The sequence below is a fragment of the Salvelinus sp. IW2-2015 genome, linkage group LG4q.1:29 (assembly GCF_002910315.2).
Source record: "Salvelinus sp. IW2-2015 linkage group LG4q.1:29, ASM291031v2, whole genome shotgun sequence".
NCBI classification, from domain to species: Eukaryota; Metazoa; Chordata; class Actinopteri; order Salmoniformes; family Salmonidae; genus Salvelinus; species Salvelinus sp. IW2-2015.
Window position 1 is genome coordinate 4,992,301 of NC_036842.1, and position 26,667 is coordinate 5,018,967.

A 26,667-nucleotide genomic window follows, 5' to 3' on the forward strand; every position below is an offset into this window, starting at 1 on the left:
GTTCCGTTGCGGTATGAGTGGAGTCGTAGACGCACCCTCCATTGAGAAGTTCGCCAGTCACTCACACGGTAACAAGCTGCGGAATTTGAAGAGTTCTACTGCCGTTATTCTTGTCTACAATGAGAGAACTTCACTTTAAGGATTGCTTTTGGGTGAGTACAAATGTGATTGCAGAGCTATTTGTTTTTAGAGATCTAAATATGATTTTCATGTAGTAAGTTATGCAAATGTGTTCTTTCATTTATAAGGTTGTAAACACAACATACGCCTACACAATAATAGAACAGGTCTAGGTATGTCTATTTGTTAAGTAATTGTACTTTTTTAGAGTATTACATACTGCATGGATTTGGTTCTGGTCCTTTTGAAAACTTTGTAATGTCTAGATGCAAATCAGAATGGCAGGGTTTAGGAGTATACCCCTACAGTGTAGGCTATATCAATGCAGGAAATGTAAAACTTGTAATGTATTTGAGGTTTAAAAGTCTTCTGTAGTTGGCCATTTAATCTAATTTGATTTTACCATACGTAAACTGACAAAAACGTCCATTAATTTTAATCCACATAATAATTCACATTTGCTGTTGCTGCCGGATTATTTTCCTGCTGTAGCGAACTGGCTCAAATTTAAATATTCTACATCTGTAGGCCTACTGTACCTCTCAAATCACGTGTGGTTAAAAATTATAATGTCATTCTCTCATGCAGACATACATTACAGGTAACTTCAACTGCAGTTTAGCACACAAAACACAAATTTATTCACGCTCACAAAATACTTCTATTGCTTCATTACTGTTTTCTTTATTGTTTCCATTGTTTGATGTCTTGTGTGCTGTACTATTGGGAATCTTTTACATTATGGATCATTTTGGTTGGAGCACTTGGTGGGTCTTCTCTCTGAATTTCTGGAATGAGTTGTTTCCTTTTTGATAGATTGTTAAAAGGCAATGCAGTGAGGTGTGTAGGGGTTCGAATGACTACTACTGGGAGGGTGTGAGAGGCACTCCATGGGGTGCCATGATTACCTATTGCTTTTCCACATTCCCAAAATTGCCAGAACGGGGATTTCACCAGCACTGGGGGTTATGACAATATCATCCAGCACCTCAACGATGGCAAGAAGACATGCAAGGAGATAGAAGACTTCATGAAAGCCAGGTGAGAAACCATGTAAGATATCGTCCAATAGAAACCATGAATTGAATCCTCAGATTACCCTGTTAAAAAATGAAGTGCTTTGTAACACTAACTAGTGCCCAACTGAACTGCCACCACCTTAAAGAAAATCTTAACTTTGCTGCTATTGAAACATATGGTTGTGAGGGTACTGAAACATTCGTCCTGAGGTGTTATGGAATATGACGTGGCGTGTTGCAGCACCACATAATCAAGAGTTGTGCAACACCTTGCCATAGCCTGGGAGCACTAACCCGGAAAAGGTTGAAATTATGGCATTTCGAGTCCTATGTGGTGAAGATTTAGATTACTTCTCTTTTGGTGTCGTTTCCTCTCTCTAAATCTTCTAAAACACTATTGTTGTCACACCCTGGCCTTAGTTATCTTTGTTTTCATTATTATTTTAGTTAGGTCAGGGTGTGACATGTGGAATGTATGTGTTTTGGTTTGTCTAGGGGTTTGTACGTTTAATGGGTCAGTGCCTTGTCTAGGTGTTTGTATGTCTATGGCTGCCGAGATTGGTTCTCAATTAGAGGCAGCTGTGGTTTATTGTCTCTGATTGAGAGACATATTTAAGGCAGCCATAGGCAGTTGGGTTTTGTGGGTAATTGTCTATGTCTATGTTACATGTTTTTTGCACTTAGTCTATTTGTTGTTTTGTTTCGTTTTTTCTTCTTCTAAATAAAGAGAAGATGTATTTTTCACACGCTGCGCCTTGGTCCTCTCTCTCACCGCAAGACGATCGTGACAATTGTGGTGTTTCAAATCCTGTCTAGTAGGGTTGTGCGGTATCCAGATATTGAGTCCTTCGCTCATACTTCGATTTAGAGTATTACTGGCTTAGTAAGTGGAGTCAAAAATGCAAAAAAGCTCATTAAGCGTCTAGTTCCAGAATGCTAACARAATTAGCACAAGTAATTGCGAATTTCCTTGGAGGCTGATAGCTAAATATGCTAACAAGCACAAACGAAAATAAATAAATAGCAAAGATAGTCAATCCAGCTCATAAAGTTATCAATATATATAGGTTTTTTGGTGAGTTTAGACATTTACAAGCGAATGTGAACGAGAGAAATTGTGCAAATGAACAAACTTTTGACACATAAATGTCTGAAGGAAGAACAGTACTGACTCTGAAGCAGCATGTGTACACACTGTACTCTGCTCGGAGCAGACAGGCCAAGAACGGAGAGGAGAAAAAATGCAAGGAAATCGAGCAGTGGCAGCTGTACAGATAACTCACCCAAAGGGCTTTGACTTCTTAAACAAGGAAGAAAGCGAACACTATAAATTAGGGGTCGCGTTAATCCAGAATTCTGCATATTTCACACAGGGTTTTTTGTTACTCATAAGAAATATCTTGCTGCGTTTTATAAACGAAGATCTAGAATGCTTCTTGTAATTTCTGCTCGGCATCAGACTAATTTTGTGCTTCAGTTGCACTTTCCACTCGGATGAGAATTCACAAACGGGCTTTCTGTCAGCAGAAAGCGCTCTGACTAGGGTGACCACATTTAAAATACCCTAATGCGGGACAACGGGATGATTTAGTGGGACATTTGCAGTATAGTGTAGCCTAAACCTGAATATGTTTTTCACACGCACAAAAATCTCCCTCCCGCTGCAACGAGCAAGCCTCCCACAAAATGTTGTGATCCAGAAATGAGAGACTGTGGCTGTTTTATGACAATCTGGGAATATGTGGCCAAGGAAACATTTCTGGTTGGTCTTAGTTAGGGAGACTTTTAAAACGGGCTTGAGTGAAGTAGCAGCAAATATGTTGAATGGGCATTGAGAGTTTGACGAAATAATCTTATCCTTCAGTCTAATACGGCTATTTACTTACTTTTGTAGCTTTTCGTTAGACGCACACTTTTTGTAAATACCGGTAGTTAACTGTCCTCTCCAAGTTTAGCTGGAATTTAGCCTAAGAGGATTTGACAAATGTGATTGGTTGACGATAAGACATTGTCCTATGTAAATATCAGATCTCAACAATGATTGGAGAAGTATTTGTCACCAGCACCACATCCTTATGATGTAATATCATGTCATAAGTGCAAAGTGACCACAAAAGAGAGGTTGGAATGTAAATTCTCATCGAATTAGTAGGAAGTCTGAATGAAATACGGAACAAATCTACCTTTTGTCTAAATTAGTGGTATTTTCATTTGTTGATAAAATGTGGCACATAATTGTTTGGTTGCGGGACAAAGGAACAAAATGCAGGACTGTCCCGCACAATCCGGGACATGTGGTCACCCTAACTCTGACTGATGTGTCGCATCTTTTCTCCAATACTTTTCTCTGTGTAGCTAGCCTACTTTTCTCTGGTAAAAACGTTAAAATATACAAATGTATTGAAAAACGTAAAATAARTAGTTTCAACGGTATTGAAAAACAATCCAATGGCTATTTCCAAATACCTCAGTATACGGTATATACGATATACCGCCTAAGCCTACTGTTTAGTGCAGAATTTGTTTCCAAATACTGTAAACGGGTATCCCTTTTCTTAGTGTATATTCACTGCTCTTATATGGCATGTTGACAAACTCTACAGTAAATCCAAAAGGTCAAATGTACATTACGCTTTAACATAGGACACAAGATTGTTTTGTGAAAGAACGAATGAATACGTTTGTCCAGAACGATAATTCATTAGTACAAAATTACTTTTTCAACACATGATTCTGAGGCTTCAAATGCTTTCTTTTCTTTGCAAATGATCAAATGACAACTTGAACAGGTCTTCCATATTTTTATATTCATAAAGACAGTTCAAAGATCTCTAAGCTATTTATCATATTAATATTCTTCAAAAGCAACAGAAATATAGAATTATATTGTATATCAATGGGGGGGGGGAAAGACATGCAATGACTGCTTATGTGAGCATTAGCACTTAAACTAACCTTGTACAAAACTTCAGGCCAGAGCTCAAGTCATCCATTACGTTAATGTCTCAGACCCGAGTCTTTATGTTCAGATGATGGTACATGCATGGAAAGTTGTTCATGTGGATTGAATGACAGTAGAGTTGAGATGATGATATGATTGACGGCTGACAATTCAGTTGGCATTAGTTTGTGATTCTTGTCTTCGCTGGCTCTGGTAAGGATCGTCAATAGGCGCTAAAGCAGTTAGCATCCATGAATGGGGTAGGCCAATGCTAGAGCAGGCTACATTTGCAGTGGATATTTACTGGGTCATACATCAAATAATAGATAAAGCTCATAAAGTTACCAGGCAAACAAGCCAGCAGTATTAACTGAAAAGCCTGCCTTAATTTAAAACAAGTGCACGAAAGGTGCAAAACTGCAAACAATGACACGTGGCATCATGAAAACTGATCAAAATTGCTGTTCGACTTTGACTATTAAGCATTAGTGGCTGAAATTCTACACAAAACCCATGTTCTCATTGAGTGAATTCCTTTTCTGTTTCCTTCCTTAATGTGAAAACATTTTGTACTCACATTTTCATTGACACATACTTCCTTGGATTGTTTTGGAGAGTTTAATCTGAGCGTCTGGTGTGCTTTCACCTGAGTTCGTGAAGGACCAACAAACTTGGCAGTTTTTTTTACTCGACCATAGAGTTTGCTGGAGGGCRCACCTTCCGCGAATGCGCCCTCTCCACCTCCATGCCTCAGACTGGGGGACTTCTGAACAGTACGGCAGCACAATGTTTGTATCAGRACTCAGGATAAGACCCAGATGCAGACAGTTCGAATCACAGATGTTTAATAACAAAACAGGGGACAGGCAAACTACAGGTCAAGGGCAGGCTGAGGTCAGTAATCCAGGGCAGAGTCAGTAAGGTACAGAACAGCAGGCAGGCTCAGGGTAGGCARAGGTCAGTAAACCAGGGCAGAGTCAGTAAGGTACAGAACAGCAGGCAGGGTCAGGGCAGGCAGAATGATCAAAACTGGAAGAACTAGAAAACAGGGACTAGAGAGAACAGGAGTACATGAAAAAACACGCTGGTAGGCTGGACGAGACAAGACGAACTGGCAACAGACAAACAGACACAGGTATAAATGCACAGGGGGAAATGGGCGACACCTGGTGGGGGGGTGGAGACAAGCACAAGACAGGTGAAACAGATCATGGTGTGACAGATTGAAGTTCACATTTTGCCTTTAATCTAAACCTTTGCCTTTAAATAGGGGGCCCAAGTYCATCATACGGTACGTGACTGTGTGGTTGAGTGGGTCAAATTCCAAAGAAATTGGAGRTTCGGGGGTTCAATTCCTTCTTCTGCTTTTCCAACTTTCACTCCATAATAACGATGGAATTTCGCCCCCCCMAAAATCTCCCTAGGCCCTATTCAGACTTGAGATAAGTTGATTCAACATTACTTGAATCCATGTTTTATTGAGTCCATGCTAGGTCTACTTATCTCAAGTCTGAATCGGGCCACATGTGCTCAGTATAACAAGGGTGGTTCAGCACAACCGTTTAGTCCTGAAGACTGGCTGAGAGCATTAAGGCAGTGTTTTGACAAGCAGGACCCGGGTTCACATCCGCCTCACATGAATACCAGTGATGAAGGCCCATTTTACACATTACCTCATGGTACCTCTGCTATAACTTAGATTGCCCTAAACATTTTGATTGTAACAATATTTATCATCATCTTACAATGGGTCCTGGCAAATGTAGCCTATAATTAGTGCCACGGTCTATCCTAGGAAAAGTATTCAATTCCCAGTGTCTTCTTTAAAATGTTGATTCAAATATTGACTGAACATCATCATCAATCAAATTTTGACAGAAAATCATCATCAATCAATATTTATGCTATAAACCATTTGCAATTTAAAACCATCAGATTGGATGCGAGAGTCTGCCAAAACATACTGTATGTGTTGATGCTGCCTTTTACATGCACTGAAACGCCAAAAAAGTGTTTTTACAACACTGACTTAAAACACAATTCTTCAGATTAAAGAACCACTTCAGAGTACTTCCGTTTTGAAATACAGARTACTTCCGTTTTGAAATACAGTGTGTCATAACACTTGGGTCTACGTTCAAACACCCTCCGAACACCAGATATCAGCATAGGTGCRCTACTTTTCATGGTTTTACAACAAAATTGTGTTTTTGAGTCTTTCTATTTTATTAACAGTGTTCTACAGAGAATAAACTCTGAAAAAGAGACTACGATTGCTATCATTCTGTTTTAGGTGACAGCGCCCACAGGTTCTGCTGCCATGTTGTTCTTGTTGTTGTCTGTTTATTTTCACTGAATATCAGCAATGTTTTGTTGTGGGCTGACCTTTTCAAAGGGCATGAGGATTCGTTCCACGATACAGAAGTAAGATAAGAAAGTCATTTAAGTGATAATGCCAGAGAAGCCGGTGTTTGGAGGATATAATGGCATGGGTGTTGTTAGGCCCGAGATAAAGTGGGAAGTGGTTCCATGTAGAACTATTTGGGGTTCCAGGTGGAACCCACAGCAACGATAAAAACATTCCCAAACCAGAAACCGTGGATTGACGGCAGCATTCGCGTGAAACTGAAAGCGCGAACCACTGCTTTTAACCAGGGCAAGGTGACCGGAAGCATGACCGAATACAAACAGTGTAGCTATTCTGTCCGCAAGGCAATCAAACAGGCTAAGTCTCAGTACAGAGACAAAATCGAGTCGCAATTCAACAGCTCAGACACAAGAGGTATGTGGCAGGGTCTACAGTCAATCACGGNAAGTCATTTAAGTGATAATGCCAGAGAAGCCGGTGTTTGGAGGATATAATGGCATGGGTGTTGTTAGGCCCGAGATAAAGTGGGAAGTGGTTCCAAGTAGAACTATTTGGGGTTCCAGGTGGAACCCTCTGTAGAGAAGGGTTCTACATGGACCCCAAACTGGTTCTACTTGCAACCACAAAGGGTTCTTCAAGGGGTTATCCTACGGGGATAGCCAAAGAACCCTTTAAGGTTCTAGATAGCACCTAGTTACTGTGTAATACACCACAAGATTTGAAGAGGGAGAATCCCCCTAATCTAAATATAATCCTTTCCTGACCAACTGATACAGCATAGTTCACCAATGTTCATATTATGAATAATTTCTATGTTTGATTTTATTGTCTCTGTACGAKTGCGCTGAGAGTCGGGAAGCAAGTACAGGGAATGAGYGTTTTAATAAATAAACAAACAAAACAATGAACACGAAACACAAACAACACATGAAACAGAGTCAATAACACCTGAGGAAAGAACCAGGGGGAGTGACMGATATAGGGAAGATAATCAAGGAGGTGATGGAGTCTAGTTGAGTGTCATGTGGCGCTGGTGCRCTTGACGATGGTGACAGGTGYGCGRGATAATCAGCAGCCTGATGACCTAGAGGCTGGAGAGGGAGTATACGTGACAGTRCCCCCTCCCCGGCGCGCGGCTCCAGCCGCAGGACGCCAAAAAAGGGGACGGACCCGGKGATCAGGAGYGGATGGGGTGCGGGAACCTGCCAGACCGGCTGAGGCAGGGGAGCCTGGCGATCCGCCGGARGCATGAAAGCCCGACGAGCCGGCTGAGGCAGGGGAGCCTGGCGACCCGGCTGAGGTATGAGAGCCTGACAAGCCGGCAGAGGCAGGGGAGCCTGGCGACCCGGCTGAGGTATGAGAGCCTGACAAGCCGGCAGAGGCAGGGGAGCCTGGCGATCTGGCTGAGGCATGAGAGCCTGTAGCGGCTCCCGGAACCGACGTCATTTACACTGACACACACACAAAAAAAAAAAACACTCTCTGACGAGTCCCGTGTTACACGGAACCCAAACCGCCTGCGTGCGTGCGCCATCGTGTGCTATCGTGCATACATTTATTTTGTCCCCCTACACCAAACGCGATCAAGACATGCAGGTTAAAATATCAAAACAAACTCTGAACCAATGACATTCATTTGGGGACAGGTCAGAAAGCATTAAACATGTATGGCAATTTAGCTAGTTAGCTTGCACTTGCTAGCTAATTTGTCCTATTTATCGTCAGAAATAGAAAGGAGTTCTATTTTATCCCTTGGCATCGCAGACGCTCGTTGGCGCGCGCCAGCAGTGTGGGTGCAATAATTGAATAACATGGATTTCTAAATATATTTTGCGAYGCTCGCGCGTCCGGTCTGGTCAGCATGGTATTATATTCTGTATCGGCATTCTGCCTTATGTTAGTGTCGTGTTCTTGGTTTTGTTGTTTTATTAAAACGTTTCACCTGCACCTGCTTCCGACTCACCGCCCCATCATTACMGTTTCCTCCTTTCTCCCTGGTATGCTRTACTGTGTAATCATTAATCAAAGCACAATACAGGCTGTGCAATCAGGACACAGMCCCATTATACCACTGTCATATTGAAAGATATAAAGTGTGGTTTTGCAAATATATTGCAGTCATGTAGAAGAAAGAAAAGTGAAATCAGTTATCGTGAAAGTTGTCTATTTTTGATTTTCTTTATATAGTATCTTATGGACACTAGGGACTTCCCTTCTGTTGTGCAAATCTTCCCACTATAGCCGAATGTTCTCTCATGCACATATTGTAGATAACATTTGTGAACTGTTTGCCTTGTTGAATGCACCTCTGAAGAGATGTGTTTGGTCATCTTTCAGAGCATCCATAGAGGAGAAGTATGCCAAAGAGCTRCTGGGTCTCTCCAAGAAGGTGTGTGGGTGCAGTGAGATGAAGTAAGTCCGTCTGTTGTTGCCGATGTTATTCATGCTCTAGTCGATATTGCTTGCCATCAGTCAGACACTAAAAATGTATACCGAACTCATTTGAAAGGCCTGCTATTAAAGGTAGAGATGCCCTTGTAATGGGCTTTGTTGAAAGCCCTTAAAAGCCATCACATAACATGTTTTAATAGCCTTCATATTWCCCTGGTGCCAGTCTGTCTCAAACAAGACAAGTAAATGCAAACTTAGTGAATTCAGAAAGTTTTCAGAYGCCTTTTTCCACRTTAAAGCCTTATTMAAAAAATGGATTCAATAGTTTTTTTCCTCATCAATCTTTAGACAATAACCGATAATGACGAAGCAAAACCTTTTTTAATWWAAAAAAAAATGTTTGGGTTGTTGATATTGCCTGGCATGCAGCCTTCAGATGGCACACTAGAAGGCTGTGGATTTGCCCACTGATAGCCCTGTCTGAAGTTGACCAAACCCATTTTTTTTGCGCTTTGTAAGATGGTCTGCACGTTTCAATTGGCTCATTGACCATGCAGCACTACACAGCGAGATACAAGTACGCATTAATGCATGAGCGTTATTAGTGCAYTTGTGTTACACGACTGAATTACTGTTGGGGCCTTTTTCTGTTGAGAAGGATTCTGTCAGTGGTTTGAGTGTCCATCCTGTTTCAGTTTGGTCACATGCTTCAAATGGTTTTTGTGGTTAAGGCCTTTTCCGGTAAGGTGTGGTCSGGGGTCCTTAAACCGATTCATCAAACAGCTCATTCTCTTCATTATTAATGATTCTTTGTTATGTGAGGTCAGTTTGTTTTGCATAAATGACATTTCGTAATTKTACATTATTTGTGTGTTTGTTTAGCACACTGAAGAGATCGCTGGATGTGTTCAAACTGCGTAAGTGCCGCAGTCGCAACAATGTGCCTGATGATATATGATGATGACTGTGCTATGAGTTGGTATTTCCATGTGATGTGTGTTGTGTCATCCACATCATTTACTCATTCACTCAAACCCTCTTTTACAACATAGAGACTGAACATGTGAGTTTGTCACACCTACAACTGGCACAAACAATGAGGGATGAGGCAAAAAAACTRGAAGACTTCAGGGAGAGACAGAAAGAGACAAGGAAAAAGGTACCGTTGCATTCCATCAACTACTTAAACCCCTGAAATAAATGTAGGAAATGTTTAAAATCTTTAATTACCTAATAATGCATTGCTAATACAGTGCACTCTGCTTAATAGTGAATGYGTTTATAGTGATCACCCACTTATAACTGCTTATATCAAATTGTCCTGCATGGATGTGATAATGCGCACTGTAATTGCAAATCAGGGATTTATCATCTCTATCGTTTTAGGTACAATATAATATCTTTGACWCTTCTTCTTTGCAGGTAGAACAACAGATGGATGCCCTACACAAACAGAGGGCCACTCAGTTCAAGAAAACCATGGAGGTAAGCTGGAGAACTTTCCTATATTATTAGTCAAACCACCACTTATCATCCCACAAGTGAACACCTGTTATCTAAAATCATGTCTMGTTTCAGTCATCGTGTTACCAAAATGTGAAACAGACTATTGTAATATAAGTAAATCCTTCCTCTAAAAAGTGGGGAATTCATCAACAGCCATGAGAAGTGAATAAGGGGGGGAACCGCTCAAATAAATAGGAAGTTACATTATATGTCCTGGGGCACCTCGAATGAAGGGGAAGTTATTATAAGTTAGTACATTTTATTATTACATACAGTGCCTTCAGAAAGTATTCACACCCCTCGACTTTTTCCACATGTTGTTGTGTTCCAGCCGGAATTTAAAATGGATTAAACTGAGATTTTTTTTTGTCACTGGCCTACACACAATACCCCATAGTGTCTCGCGATGGAAGATAACATGCTCATCCAAGTTGAGCTTGTCTCACTCTTGAAGAAGACATCTGCTTTTCATGTTGAATGTTTTCAGTTCTTGCCCTTTTGGTTTTGAACTTGACAGTTTGTGTTCCATCACTGGGCCGATGCGCTCACCTTCTCTTTGTGTCTGTCGGTATCTCTGCTTTTGAGAAAGGCATGATGGATCTGGTTTCTGTTGTTGCTGCATACACAGCGGAGACTGYCATTGACCAGGATATGTTTGAGTCTTGTTGTGYATTGCAGTTGCTCCTAATGAGACCGATTTCAACTCCTCTGAACATTCTCTCATCAGTGTTTCSATGTCTATTGGCATTCTGGACAAACTATCAGCGTCAATGTTCTCTTTGCCTGGACGATATCTGATAGTGAAATGGAAATTGGCGAGTTCTGCAACCCATCTGCACTCCGTTGCGYTCAGCTTGGTGGTCGACAAGACGTAGGTAAGGGGATTGCTGYSACTGTAGGCTGTGAAAGTCGGTGCGTAGTACAAGTAATCGCGGAACTTTACTGTGATTGACCAGTACATGGCTAGAAACTCACATTTTCCTGAGTGGAGATGGTAGTTTTTCTCAGGTGCAGTCGAGGTCCAAGATGCATAGGCTATCATACGCAGTTTTGAGACACTATTCCCCCTAAAGAGCGATCCCTCCGCTGTGAATATCTCACACTTTCTGGGCTTCAGCTTTATCCCATATTCTCTTAGGCTCTGTAGTACTTTTCGAAAGATGTTGATATGGTTCTCAAAGGTCTTGCTGAAGACAAGGGTGTCGTCCAGATACAGGATATAGATCTCATCTTTCAAGCCATCCAAACATTCCTCCATACAGCGCTGGAAGGCTGCTGGTCCATTCATGAGTCCAAACGGAATCCGAACCCACTCATACAGTCCCCAGGGGCTCACAAAGGCTGTCATGGGCTTGCTTTCCTTTGCAATGAACCCTTGGTGATATGCTTTTCCCTGATCCAAGAGTGAAAATCAGGAATGTCCTCCAAGGCTGTCCATGATATCCTGTACTCTGGGTATTGGCTGGCGGTCAGGATGAGTCTTCCTGTTCAGCTCTCTGTAGTCTATGCACAGTTGTMAGCTACCGTCCTTTTTCCTTACACATACGACTGGGGAAGAGTAAGGAGAGTTGGACTTCTCCACCCAACCCTGTGCTATCAGGTCATGCACGTAGTCTTTCATCTCTTTTTATAATGGCTTCGGAACAGACAGGTAGGTTCGTGCAACAGGATCACTGTCTTTTAATWAAATGCTCAGATTCAGATGCTCATTGCAGCCGATGTCACTGTCTGATTTGGAAAATGAGCTAGACTCCTTTCTCAACAGTTGGTGAAYGATTTGTTGCTGCTGTGTGTTGAGGTGGCTCAGATCAACATGAGGATCCCATAAGTCTTCAGTATTTTCACTCTGTTGACAACGGGGGGGTTGATTACAKTTTTCCAGCATGGTGGCGGGATAGACTGACTTTACTTCCTGCACAGTGCCAATTACAGTTGCCCTGTTAACATGATGTCGTGGTCTGTGACGTTCTGAACATCAATGATGACAGGTGGAGTTGCGTCTTAGCTTTACTAGAGTCTCACAGAACTCAAGTCCTTCTGCCCACCGAGGGTTTACAGCGGGCTCAAAGATCAGTGTGGTGTCCTCTTGAACAGGCTTTGTCTGCACTCGACATTGAACCTGAACAGAGGTGCATTTTGGTATGTTGATCTTTTCTTTTATGTTTTTTTCACCAGGTACTTGTATGACTGTGCAGCACTCGCTAGCGCTCACTCTATTAACACCTGGACGTTGTTTTTCGTTAGACTAGGAAAGGCCATTCTCACCGTCTCATTGAACTGTTCCGTGCATGTGCCTCCTGACTGTTCACTGTTGTTGGTRATTTGCTCAATCACATTAAAGCCCTTCATCGCGAGCAMTGGGATGTCGCCTCTGGTGCCAGTTTGAAAGTCACTTCTATCCAACCTACTTGAGGCAYATTCATTCCATTGGCAGCTACTATCTGCAGTGATTCAGGTGAGTCAATTATATCTGAACCATTTCTCAGCCTAASACCAGGTAAGTTTTCATCTTTCCACAGTTCATCACTGATATACACCTGAGAGCCAGTGTCAAGGCTTGAGTTTTCTGACCCTGTAGATAGCGTTCAACAAGGTACTGTTTTCCTACTAAGGCAGTTACAGTAGAAGGTGGGTTTACCTTAGCAGAAGTCTTTTTTTGTTACATTCGTCTCTGTGTGCAGTATTTTCGGTGTTCAGCCCAGAGTTCATTTGCCATTCTCTCGAACAGCAGAGTGTTTTCTTACAGGATGAACACTGTTTCAGTGCATGGCCCTTTTCTCTCATTCCACAGGTTGTACAGTGTTGGGACGTGTCTGTGTGACTGCTTACTCCCTGTTCCACAGGGGCAACCTGTCTTCGTTTTAAAGGAACCTCTTTGGTTGGCCTTGTTCTTCTAAACCGACAKCCTGCCAGGAAGTGGTCGCTGCTCCCACATCTGTAGCAGTGCTGGCAGTACTCCTCTGATCTGCTCTGATGACAGTGGAAGCACCTTCTCATACGGGCACGGTTTGGGGTTGCATAGTATCGCTGTGGTGCATATCTCGGCTGGAACTGTGCTGTTTCTCTCACCCTTGGTTTGTGTCTCGGCTGGAACTCGTATACTTTACCTGTGGTTCATATCGCTGTTGATGTAACTGGACAGTTTCTCCCATCCGTCCGAGACCACGAGCTGGCCAGTGCTGCTACGGGGGGCCTTGTGCTTTATAATGCGTTGTCATGTTAGCCTGTTCTCTGCTTGGTGGTGGGGATATTGCTGCGGTATGAACACAGGTTGTTAAATGGGTTCTATGATTTGTGAGACTTCACCACTCAAGTTCTTTAACACCATCATATCAGACCTCAGTTATTTTTTGGTCCTATGGTAGCAGCAATTGACAGAACCAACACTGTGGTAGTTGACCTCAAACAAATGACAATGTTTTAGAGACGTTCGTGTTGTCAGTCTTTCAGTGAAGAATAGCATAGTCAGTAAAGCGTTTTCACACATTCACATGTGTAACCCCACTTCCCCTGTTGTTCCATGTTGTTAACCAAAGTCAAAGAAGACATATGAGCAAAAGTGTCGAGACAAAGAGGAAGCAGAACAGAACATGAACCGAAATGCAAGCACCAGTAACGCCAAGCAGCAGGAAAAGGTAAGCTTCAGAGAAACGGACCACACATTGCCCCGAAGGCAAAGTTTCAAAACTCTGACTGCACCACTTTCCATTCTATGTCCTTCTCCTCTATCTCCCCCATCTTCATAACTTATTCACTGTATAAAATAAAAAAACATAAAAAACATGAACGTGACAGTGCAGTCAAAATTGTGGTTTTCCTGTTTTTTTTTAAACAATATTTCAACACAATGGGGTCGAAACACTCTGAAATTGTGAAAATAATGGTAATGCTCTTTTAGTGCTTTTTTAAAGATTTTTTTTTCAGCCTGTTCAGGTGGGATGGAATTTTTGTCCCACAGCATGTCATCACAATCTGATCTGATTATTCTGACCAATGAGCAGTCATCTTTTATTTGCATTTATACCAATGCATTGTTGAATACTCGTTTGTGATTGGCTTGAAGGGCATTCTAGACCGTGCATTATTTCCCTATAACGCACGGTATATCAACACGGTAGAATTCAATGGCTATATTTAATTCTTACATGTTCTATGTTTGRACTGCTTTTGAAAGCTAAAGTCGAATTAAAAAACCTTATTGGCATTGTTTAATACGATTCGTCATTCATTATTTTCCATAGAACGAATAGCCCCACGTGAATTATCCCTTACATATATCCTCCTACTTTGAAGGGATAAGTGGGGTAGGCTCTAGTCTAGAGTCTAGACGATCCTATCCTCCAAACAGGGCTGTGTATGTAAATATACTGTAYTTACATTTGTATCAACACGCCCACACAATCAGACTGAGCATTTCAATGGCAAAAGGAGGCTCAGGGAAATAAATGATCAAAAGTACATTTTGTGTTATTTTCATGAAATAAACACACACAGTGATTTATTAGACATACAGTGATGATTTAAACATGCCATTAAAAAGACTGCTTGGGGGCTTTAAAAAGAGGCCTACATTGACCACAGGAAGAACAAGGCTATCTAGCTTGTACACCGTTTATGAAGTGGACATTTTCCAATATGACGTCATACTTTTACTGTATACTTAAACAAAAATAACTAAGGTAACGACCTGAACACAAGGAAGGGTTACATAAAGTACCGAATATGTCCTCAGTGTTTTTCTTCTTTATCATCTTTCAGCTATTTGCAAGAACAAATCAAGCAAAAATGAATGCAGAAGTAGCTGGTAAGAATGACAACCTATTATCCTTTTGGCTCTTATCCACCGTAAACAGGGAAAACCACAAATCATCATCTGGGCTATGTGCTGATAGTATGATCTCGAAAGATGTATATTCTCTGATTGGAATCCCAGACAGGCTATACATGCAGAATGTGACTGCGCTGGGAAACATCCGGGAGGACTGGCAGAAAGAGCATGTCAAAGCATGCGAGGTAAGGGCCAGAAAGCATCATAGTATTTTGTTGGTTTGTTAGTTAAATACTGTATTACTTGTATATTATTTGTCATATTTTTACTATGCCGGATAAGAAGGAAACCGCTCAGGGATTTCACCATGAGGCCAATGGCAACAGTTAYAGAGTTTATTGACTGTGATAGGAGAAAACTGAGGATGGATCWACAACATTKTAGTTACTCCACAATACTAACCTAATTGACTGAGGGAAAAGAAGGAAGCCTGTACAGCAGTGTTTCCYAAACTCGGTCCTCGGGACCCCAAGGGGTGCACATTTWGGTTTTTGCCCTAACTCTACACAGCTGATTCAAATTATCAATGCTTAATGATTAGTTGATTATTTGAATCAGCTGTRTAGTGCTAGGGCAAAAMTCAAAACGTGCACCCCTTGGAGTCCCGAGGACCGAGTTTGGGAAACCCTGCTGTACAGAATAAAACGTTTCCAAAACATGTATCCTCTTTATAACAAGGCACTAAAGTAATACTGCAAAAAAACGTTAACTTTTTGCAATTAACTTTTTGTTCTGAATACAAAATGTTATGTTTGGGGCAAATCCAATACAACACATTACTGAGTACCACTCTATATTTTCAAGCATAGTGGTGGCTGCATCATGTTATGGGTATACTTGTAATCTTTAAGGACTGGGGAGTTTTTTAGGATAAAAAAGAAACGGAATGGAGCTAAGCACAGGCAAAATCCTAGAGGAAAACCTGGTTCAGTCTGCTTTCCACCAGACACTGGGAGATGAATTCACCTTTCAGCAAATGGTTGTCTAGCAATGATTAACAACCAATTTGGCCGTGCTTGAAGAATTTTGAAAAGAATAATGGGCAAATGTTGAACAATCCAGGTGTGGAAAGCTCTTCGAGACTTACCCAGAAAGTAATCGCTGCCAAAGGTGCTTCTACCAAGTATTGTCTCAGGGTTGTAAATACTTATGTAAACAAGATATTTATGTATTTTTATTTCAAATAAATTTGCTAACATTTATAAAAACATGTTTACACTTTGTCGTTAGGGGTATTGTGTGTAGATCGGTGAGAAAAAAACATATATTTAATCCATATTGAATTCAGGCTGTAACAACAAAACGTGGGGGAATGAATACTTTTTGAAGGCACTGTATATAATTTAGTGCTCTGTTACATCCAGGTATTTGAGAAGCAGGAAGTGGAGAGGATCAACACTCTAAGGAACATGGTGTGGACTCACCTCAACCAGCTCTCCCAGCAGTGTGTCACCAGCGATGAGGTAAAGTCACACTTCAAATGCTTTATTTCCTAGGGACTCATCAWGGTGCAATCTGCGGTAGTTACTTACTGGTATTCAATGTAAAAAAAAAATGGTAAATGATACGCGAAGAATAGCATGAAGGATTGTGACTAAGTGACCTTCCATATTGCTTGTTTCTAACTTGTTTGTCTGTGTGTTCAGCTATATGAGGAAGTGAGGAAGTCTCTTGAACATTGTGACATACAGGAGGACATTGAACACTTTGTGAACCTCAGACGGACTGGGGACAAACCACCAGGTACAGTTCCTCACTCTTCACAGATCGCCTTTGTCATCCAAAGAAAGCAACAGGCACATACACTACATTATAGGTAATCTAAGGGCTACAATGAAAATCAGACTTTTTTGTGTCATCCTTGATGCTTTTATGTAGGCATTAGCCTTGTTATGTGTGTCCGGGTCCCCCTCCTTGACAGTCGAGTTGTTTATTGTAGTTGTACTCACTACTCACCCCCTGACCTGCTCTGTCCTCACTTCTCAGCTCCTATTCTGTATGATAACTTCTACAGCAGTCAGAGGGTCCCCGTAGCACCATCAGCCACCCAAATGGCTCCATCTATCACCAGGTGAGAGCGATTTTATCAATAATTTTTTTTTTGGGGGGGGGGGCAAACCAATAATATATTGAAAGGGGAACAACACGCACAGCAGATGATGATTTTCCCCTCCCCCCAAAAAATAAAAATGTTCATCATAATTCTCATGTCATGTCGATTTCTATTTTGTCTTTTTTTGTGAAAATCAGGAGACCGTTGCCTAATCCAACCAACACCAGAGGTATATGTTAAAAAATTACTGAGATAAATAGATATGACAAAGTTGTCAGATATAATCCATCATTGAAAATATGAATAAACTGTTCTTTGTTTTCCTTTTCATGACCTGCCACTGTCTGTTTGTTTATTTATTTGCGTTTTGACTTCCTCTGCCGTAGGTGATTTGATCAACTCAACTGCATTAGATCCAGCCTACAGTGTTATACAATACTAGCACACTGGTAAGTAGTGTATTCTTCAGTATTACAGCTTCAGTCAAATGACCATTGTCATCACAAAAAGTTTGAGCCCACCTAAAACCATGGTTGTATGAGTTTTTTTTTTTTTACTATTCGTTTCCAGTTATCTATGGGTATTGATATTGACTGCCTGGTGGAATGCTGAGAGTGGATCCCTTCAATGATGGATGTAAAGAGTGGACTTTGTGCTTTGTGCATTCAACAGTGACACCTGACAACCTAATTAAGAAATACCACCACCGCTGATGTTAGTACAGTATGTTTGATTATGTCATCATTGTGGTTTTATAGCTGTGTTATAAACAGTAAGATTAAGTGTCATAGCTCGTATACAATATATATATCAATTGGTAATATATTTCGTTTTGTACAGTCTAAACCAGGAAATGTTGTTAAAGCAAAATAAATGTAATCACTTTATTTGTTATTATTTGTTATTTTTTTATTGGCCCATCCACCACCTCCCCTCTTCGGAGGACCAAATTAATTGGTCCAAAATCAAGCTTAAATGTACATCTACTGTACAAACATCTTTCATACATGGCACAATCTGTCTTTCTTTTCTTCACAGTAGTTACATAGTTGACATACATCACATTCGGATAGAAGGTACCCAAACGCATACGGYATACRTTATGTATTGTGTTTTTAGTCAACTATTATAGAACATGAGCTTTTAAACCCACCCCTCAGCTACTCTCAGTCCATCTCACCTATTTCCTTAAATTGCCCTCTTATGATTTCATATATATTTCAACTGTGCTGTGATGTTTCACATAAATTCTGAACCTTTCTAATCGCATAGTATCTACAGATTGTAAGTTAAACCTGTTGAGGACAGAGGGCGCTATTTTCACTTTGGGGGAAAATCGTGCCCAATTTAAAATGGCCTCGTACTCAATTCTTGCCCTACAATATGCATATTATTATTACTTTGGATAGAAAACACTCTCTAGTTTCTAAAACCGTTTGAATTATATCTGTGAGTAAAACAGAACTCATTTTGCAGCAAACTTCCTGAAGGAAGTGGAAAATCTGAAATCGATGCTCTGTTCTAGGGCCTGCCTATAAATGGGCTTGATTATATTTAGTATACATGCACGTCATACACCTTCCACTAGATGTCAATAGGGAGTGAGAGAAGAAATGGAGTGTTTATCTTGATCTGAGGTGGAATAAAAGCTCTTGGCATGACGTGACACCATTTCCTGTTTCCTGGAACGCGCGAGAAGGGACCTGGTATTGCCTTCTGTAAAGCTGTCGTTATAGACGACTAATATCTCCGGCTTTGATTTTATTTGATAAATGTGACAATATCATCGTAAAGTATGTTTTTTCAATATAGTTTTATTAGATTATTGAAATTTTTTCGGGACGTTAGGCGTGTTGCGTTGTGTGCCTTTGTTCAGGAAGGAGAGCTTCGCGCCACTTTGCTAGCTTTCCGTGCTAATTGACTGGAGAAGAGGATGTTCTAAAACCAAACAACGATTGTTCTGGACAAAGGACCCTTGTACAACATTCTGATGGAAGATCATCAAAAGTAGGACCCATTTTATGATGCTATTTCATATATCTGTCGAACATGTGAACTAGTAGTTTGCGCCCAGATTTTGGGCACTCTCTCGCTATAACTAAGCTGGATGTCGTAATGAAGTTATTTTTAGAATTCTAACACGGCGATTGCATTAAGAACTAGTGTATCTATCATTTCCTATACAACATGTATTTCTAGTAACGTTTATGAATAGTTATTTGGTCAGAATAGTTGAATGTCATAAAATATCGCGACATTCTGGGAAAAGATGCTACGTTAGCACAATGTATAACCACTGATTTCAGCTCTAAATATGCACATTTTCGAACAAAACATAAGTGTATGTATAACCTGATGTTATAGACGTCATCTGTGAAGGTTTATGAAGGTTAGTGAAAATTAATATATTTTGCTGGTTTATTCGCTATCGCTAACGTGCCTATTGCTATCGCTACGTGCCTTGATGAATGAATGCGGTAGTGTGGTAGGCTATTGTAGTAAGCTAATATAATGCTATATTGTGTTTTCGCTGTAAAAATGAACTCAATGATAAAGCTTTGTTATCGTTTTCGCTGATCAAATGCAATATTTTTAACAAGAACAATGCATAGTATTGTTGTAAAAGAGATTCAAACTCTACAGAGGCAGATGGCTTGTTCTAGAAAGGGGAGGGGGGGCAGCAGGGGAAAGAATGTCCAGACAGGGGGAGGGGGAGCAGGTAGCTGACTAGTGGGTGGCTATTTCAGCAGCCTGATGCTGAGGCGTAGAAACTATTGGCCAGTCTTTCAGTTATTGCCATGGTGCTCCTTTCCTGGCTGTGTCTGTGATTAAAGCGGGGAGAACAGGGCATCGCTTGTTCAGGCCAAATTTCTTCAGCATCCTGAGGTTGAAGAGTCGCTGTCGTGCTTTCTACGCTAGACCACTTCAGCTTCTGAGATGTGTACGCCTAGCAATTWGAAGTTATTGACCGTCTCTTCGGCGGCCCCGTTGAGGAGGATGAGGGAGTGTCCAGCCTGGTTCGTCCTGAAGTCCACAATCAGCTTTTTTTCTTTGCTAATGTTGAGGGAGATATTGTTTACATGGCACCATGCCGTCAGAGTGCCTACCTCCTCCCTGTAGGYTGTCTCGTCATTGTTGGTGTTGTCAGTGAACTTGATGATGGAGTTGGAASTGTGTGAGGTCACRCAGTCATGGGTATACAGAGAATACAGGAGGGGACTGAGGACGCACCCTTGTGGGGCCCGCGTGTTGAGGATCAGTGTCGAGGAGGTAATGTTGCCTACCTTCACCACTTGGGAGCGGCCCGTCAGGAAGCCAGGACCCAAYTGCATAGGGAGGAGTTCAGACCCAGGGCCGTGAGCTTTGTAATGAGCTAATAGGACACTATGGTATTGAAGGATGAGCTGTAGTTGATGAACAGCRTCCTCACATATGCATTCCTTTTGTCCAGGTGGGTAACTGCAGTGTGCAGTGCAATGGCGATTGCGTCGTCCGTGGATCTGTCAGGGCGGTAGGCGAGTTGGAGARGAGGTGGGAGGAAGGGAGGAGGTCATATGGTCTTTGACCAGCCTGTTGAAGCACTTCATGATGACGAAAATGAAGGCTACTGGTCGGTAGTCATTCAGTTCAGTTACTTTCCCTTTCTTGGGCATAGGGAGGATAGTGGACATCTTGAAGCAGGTGGGTGATAGAGGCCTCAGCTAGGGAGAGATTGAACATGTCAGAGAATACAACAGCTAGGTGGTCTGCACATGCTCTGAGGGCACTGATAGACATGTTATCTGGGCCGGCAGCCTTGCRAGCGTTAACACGTTTGAATGGCTTACAGATGTCCTCAGTAGAGACTGAATGTGTAGCCCACGTTGCCATCTGGGGCTCTCCTCGGCAGCTCAGAGTCATTGTGCTCCATTTTCAATGAACTGAAAGTGAGATCTGAGATCTCCCTTGTCCTTTGAATATTGTCACGCCCTGACATTACATTACATTACATTTAAGTCATTTAGCAGACGCTCTTATCCAGAGCGACTTACATGACCATGGAGAGCCTTTTTATTCTCTATTTTGGTTAGGTCGGGGTGTGACTAGGCTGGGTGATCTAGTATGTTTATGTCTATGTTTGCCTGGTATGGTTCCCAATCAGAGGCAGCTGTTTATCGTTGTCTCTGATTGGGGATCATATTTAGGCAGCCATTTCCCCACTGTGTTTTGTGGGATCTTGTTTATGTGTAGTTGCCTGTGAGCATGCCATAGCTTCATGTGTCGTGTATGCTTTATTGTTTTTTTTATGCGTTTCACTTATAAATAAAATAAGTCGAACCGATATTACGCGGCGCTTTGGTCCAAATGTGAATACGACGATCGTGACAAATATGTCTTGTGGTAGAACGGATACGTTGTAGTACCGTCGTCGTGTGGTAGAACGGATACGTTGTAGTACCCTGTCATTCTGAAGAGATTGTCCGTCCTTTCCTAGTCCACGTTTACAGCTGCTGCTGCAAACTCAACGTCTAGGATGTATCACTTCTTTAGTGAATAAGAGTTCAAAGTTCATACCAAGTTGCCATACTATAAGCTCATGCTATATTCTGGCTGGTATAGTCRAAATTCATCCTTCCAGCGTGTCGATTGTCACCTCCACGTTGAAATTAGCCCTTTTAAACGTWTGGACAGCAGTCCTTACGTCCTCGGGAACACAATGTTAATTTCGTTAGGTTGTAGTCGTTCAACCATTCGCAAACCATAGCTTATGCTGAGGTTGGCTTAGTTCTGTAGTTGATATTAGCCCTTTTAAACGCATGGACAGCAGTCCTCACGTCAYCGGGAACCCAAGGTTGACTTTCATCAATGGGCTTTTGTAGTGGWGGAGAGAAGGGCGTGTTTCATAGTTTACGATCAATGTCTGTTCATTTCGGCGGGGCCACTGAGTGAGCATAGTTCACTTATGAAAATAATTATCTAATTTAGACGCTAAAATTACATTTCATCTTTTCACACAGTTTCATATTTAAACATTTMAATTGCACAACAATTCCATGTGAATATGAGAACTAGAATGTGTAGACTTTCCAAGATACAGTTTATGTCGTCCTATAAGCAGTAATTATGTCTCAGACGACAACTGATCTGACATCATATTCTTTATGTACCAACAGATACTTTCAACTGGTGTGATTAGCAAAATATGGTTCCGTTCCCCACCCTTTTGATGTTACCACTCTCTCTATGTTAACAAAGGGCTTTCTAAGAGTCCAATCTGTAGAGTAGAGAGAGAAAGGGRGGAAAGGTATTTATGGGGGTCATAAACCTCACCAACAGGGCAACGTCATGACACCCCATACAATCAAATTGAGGAACAAATGAGTGGGTGCACAGGAACCTGACACGCTTGACATCTAGGGATCTATTTTTGGCTGTGTCAAACGCACTTTATTTAGCAATTTTGTCATGTAAAAACTGCCACACTGGCGGTTTCTAGTTCTAATGTCAGGTTCAGCACTGTACCTATATAACATTAGCTCACTTGTGGTGCGAGGTGTGGCAATGTTTGAGGTGTGTCCTTCAAAACAAGTGTGAAAGTGACAATTTCATGCATCCCTAATGGGAAGTTTTAGCAGGTTGGCATTTATTGTCATAAATCTTGCCCTGGAGACAGCTCTGCAGAGTGATCACTAGCTGGCACAGCCAGAAAGTCATCAAATCTGATTTTAAACCTAACTCTAACCTTAACGTCACTGCTAACCCTAACGCCTAACCCTCACCTTAAATTAAATTAACATTTTTGTTTTTATGAATTTTCACGATTTAGCCAATTTTGACTTTGCAGCTTGCGCATCTCGTGGAAATAGCTCAGTTCAGCCTCCAGGGTAAGATTCATGACAATTAAYGTCAACCTGCGAAGTTTTAAGACTCATAAAATGCAGGTTTTAACAGAAACGCAGTTGATAATGGCAAGGATTTTTAGAGCTGATACTCAGCCTATTCAGCCATGACGCACAGTGCTCATGGAAGGAGAGATGTGCCAGTGAATCTGATATTTAGAAACATTAATACAACTATTCCATTCATTYCAGCCATTACAATGAGCCCATCCTCCTATACCTCCKTCCACCAGCCTCCTCTGATCCATCCCCATTTTCAAAGAGCACCCCTCGTCCGATTACCAAAGACATGCTCCTCCAAACTATTGTCCTCATATAATGCCAAATTAACGGACAATTGTTTTGAGAATCTGCCTCATAGGCAACGTTACAATTAACAGGAGCCTATGCATAAAGACATTTAGGCATAAGTGTGTACACAGTACCATGGAATGAGAGAAGCGATYTATGATATTATGCTTCTGACCCGATCCTATTTAGAAATATTGTTGTTAATTTAAAAAGCAGATYGATTGTTTTTCATTTTAATTTGATTAAAAACCTAATTTATTGGAAAGATTCTCGAATGTAATGCAACTTCGTCTGCTATTTCTGGAGAAGWGCAAATATGATCTGTCAGATGRTTCCATGATGTTTATAATGTGACGACCCTCCCACTCTGTCTACYGTTTTCTCTCTCTCTTTGCTCTTGTTTCCTTATTAGGATGTTGGTGGGCGGAGTATGGAGGGTCGTCAGCTACATGGGAAACACCTGGGCCCGGGTGTGTCCCAGCATAAATAGACCTCTTCCACAGTCATTGAGGAGACTCTCTCCATTCAGACACAGACAGATTTTGGTTGTGGCCTTGTTGTGGTTATTTGGTTCGTTTGTGTTGGCACCCTTCAACACCCTTACTTATCACATGTATACACGCAACCACTCACCTACACTACTGACTACACACACACCATTGTTAATTGTATTTACTTTACCTTAGTTAATAAATCTATTTTGATATTCCTTATCTCCATGTGGTCTCCCTTTTGTTACGGGCTTTGAGCCGGTTCGTGACAATAAAACATTACATTCATGAGCAGTATAACGGTGAATGGACAAGCCCCCTTTCTCTTTATATTGAATCCTTATCAAGCTCCTGTGAAAAGTTTGGATGTGTGTAAAACCCTCCATAGTCTAAGTTGCCCTGTGTGTATTAGACATTCACAGGGAGCAATTAAGATGCCTGGAACTGTATTTAGACATAGCCTATTTAAAACAAGTTTCATTTTTATTAGAATTTGATTAGAATTATACAATGTATTTTTAGGCCTTATCAATAGCCTAGTGAATTTAATCTTGCTTATTGATTACGTTTGGCACAGTATGTCCATGTCCAGACTGTAATTTACAGTAGACCTAGCCGCTATATCAGTGCGCATGCTATAGCCTATGTTTAACAATGTATTTCATATTGAAGCAATGCAATTACAACAATGTGGACTGAAAACATGTTCAACGTATTTAGCAAATATGGTGCAGGCTATTTAACAAACTAGGCTATAACGGACTAACAGACCTTAAATACAGAACTTGAAGCAACCCCATATTTAGTCATAGAGCACGTTCTGACACAGGCTCGACACATCAACAACTTGTTTATTCATCAAAACCCAGCCCTTTYGCACCATCGCCAGCTAATGCGCCCATAATTCCGGTTGTAAAAATAGCWMAAATATTTCTGACACACTCCTGAACCTATAACACTACTGCCAGTGCTAAGATTTGACATTGCGTTCGGTTTGTTAAAATAGAGCCCYTAATATGGATGCAAAGTGTTCAGCTGTCTGGCAAACTCTTTGAGATGGGTATTTTGCTGTTTTCATCTGAAGATCTCTTCCTGTTTTCTGCTCAGTGTGGCATGGCATGTAGCTGTGGAGATTCATAGTCTGTCATTCACAAATAAACCATGTGTTTTTTTGTTTTTTTTAATGCATAGAAAGTGAGACAGATCTCCGACATAACATCCAAATCATCCAAGTCCCCTTAAGAGCTAATATTGCAGTAAACCAAGTATACACATCATATCCTTGAAAGACAGTAATGTCCATTTTTGGGCCTTTGTGTTTTGAGCGAGCCTCAGCCACACAAATACAGAAGTGGGTAAGGCTTGAGAAAACACAGTGATWGAATCAGCAGAAATTGGAAATCACACAAAATAATGTTTCAACATACTACTGTCCAAAACGCCGACTGGTGGTTGAAACGGCATAACATTTGTTTCTTAACTGTGATGTGTGGGAGAGTTTTGTCACACRGGGGAGGAGAAGATCATGATGGAGTCACCTCCATGTTTAAAAAAAAATGTGGCCCTTGTTTAACATGGTGATCTTATTGAGATTAAATATTATTTTCAAGTGAGAGCAGTCACTGTGTGAGGTCAGTCGGTGTTCATAAATATTGGTATGTTTTGTCACGCAAGTGGTCATGGAGGGGTCAGTGGGACTGCACTTTATTAAAGCAGAGGTATCCAACCTGGGTTGTGTTCATTAACCAGGGGAACATTTTTCAAAATGTTTGAACTGAGCRTTTTATATTGTAGAAGTCAAGGTAATCCCTCCCTGTTTCAGTCCGTTTTCTTCCATTTGGCGCCTAATGAACATGGACCTAAAGAGCTTTATTATATATTCAGGAAATCAAAGTGTAAACGTAACCACACTGCCAGAACTCGCATGTGTACACAGTACACTTAGCACCTTCGAACCTAAAAGGGTTATTCAGCTGTCCCCATAGGAGAACCCTTTTGGGATCAATGCAGAACTTTTTTCACAGAGGGCTCAACATGAAACCCAAAAGGGTTATACCTGGAACCAACAAGGGTTATCCTATGGGGACAGCTGAAGAACCCTTTTCAGGAAACACTTTTTTCTTAGAGTGTACAGAGTAAAATCGAAATAGATTTGTATACCCTGTGTGTGCATGGCCACTTATTTTCTGTGGTTTCTAAATGTCAAGTAAATGACATCATAATACATGAAGCTAGCTAGTGGGGGTAGATCCCTTGATAGTCATTGAAGTAATGTTGTTTGTTTGTGTCACAGACAGAGAAAGTCTTGGGTTACAGCACTGGGCACAGCTGTTCTCGTTCGTTGTTGTTTGGAGATGTTCTATTCTATTCTTAAATAAATAATGTTTGGGCAGCACCAGTGGTATAATTGCAGGAATATTTCAAGGATGTTTACTAGAAGCAAAACACAAAGCTATTACACTTCTGTTTCTGTCTTTTGGAAAACAAAAACATTAAACACTCCCCAAAGAATGTCTGTTACATCCCGAGCGAGGGAGTCATGAATAAATCATTTTTCCCTAAAACGTATATTCAACATGAACACCAAAGATAGTTTTATTTGATGTTTGGCAACAGTCATCATTGGAGAAGAAATATGCTATTTTGTTTCATGATTTACATTTCGTTATACACTCACCACCACCCTCTTATCCTTGGGTCATCCATCTGTCCCATCTACCCACCCATCCTGTCTCAGGGACATCTCTATAACTGAGGTCTCCTATGAGAAGTCACAGGGG

The 26,667-nt window shown here is 41.2% G+C and overlaps 1 protein-coding gene across 2 annotated transcripts; it reads left to right on the plus strand.

The window, feature by feature from the left end:
• Positions 1-23: 23 nt before the first annotated feature.
• On the plus strand, positions 24-17,893 carry LOC111961291 (proline-serine-threonine phosphatase-interacting protein 2). 2 transcript variants are annotated; one of them, XM_023983446.2, is made up of 15 exons: positions 24-152; positions 1,061-1,161; positions 8,786-8,860; positions 9,722-9,756; positions 9,892-9,998; positions 10,262-10,324; positions 13,882-13,980; positions 15,104-15,149; positions 15,279-15,358; positions 16,538-16,636; positions 16,820-16,916; positions 17,160-17,244; positions 17,424-17,455; positions 17,613-17,675; positions 17,797-17,893. In XM_023983446.2, the coding sequence occupies exons 1-14, from the start codon at positions 120-122 to the stop codon at positions 17,666-17,668; spliced, it is 1,008 nt and encodes a 335-aa protein (XP_023839214.1). In that variant the 5' UTR covers positions 24-119; the 3' UTR covers positions 17,669-17,675; positions 17,797-17,893. The 2 variants fall into 2 exon arrangements, with proteins under 2 accessions (XP_023839214.1, XP_023839215.1); XM_023983447.2 differs by having other exon boundaries at positions 16,865-16,916; positions 17,797-17,884.
• Positions 17,894-26,667: the final 8,774 nt, after the last annotated feature.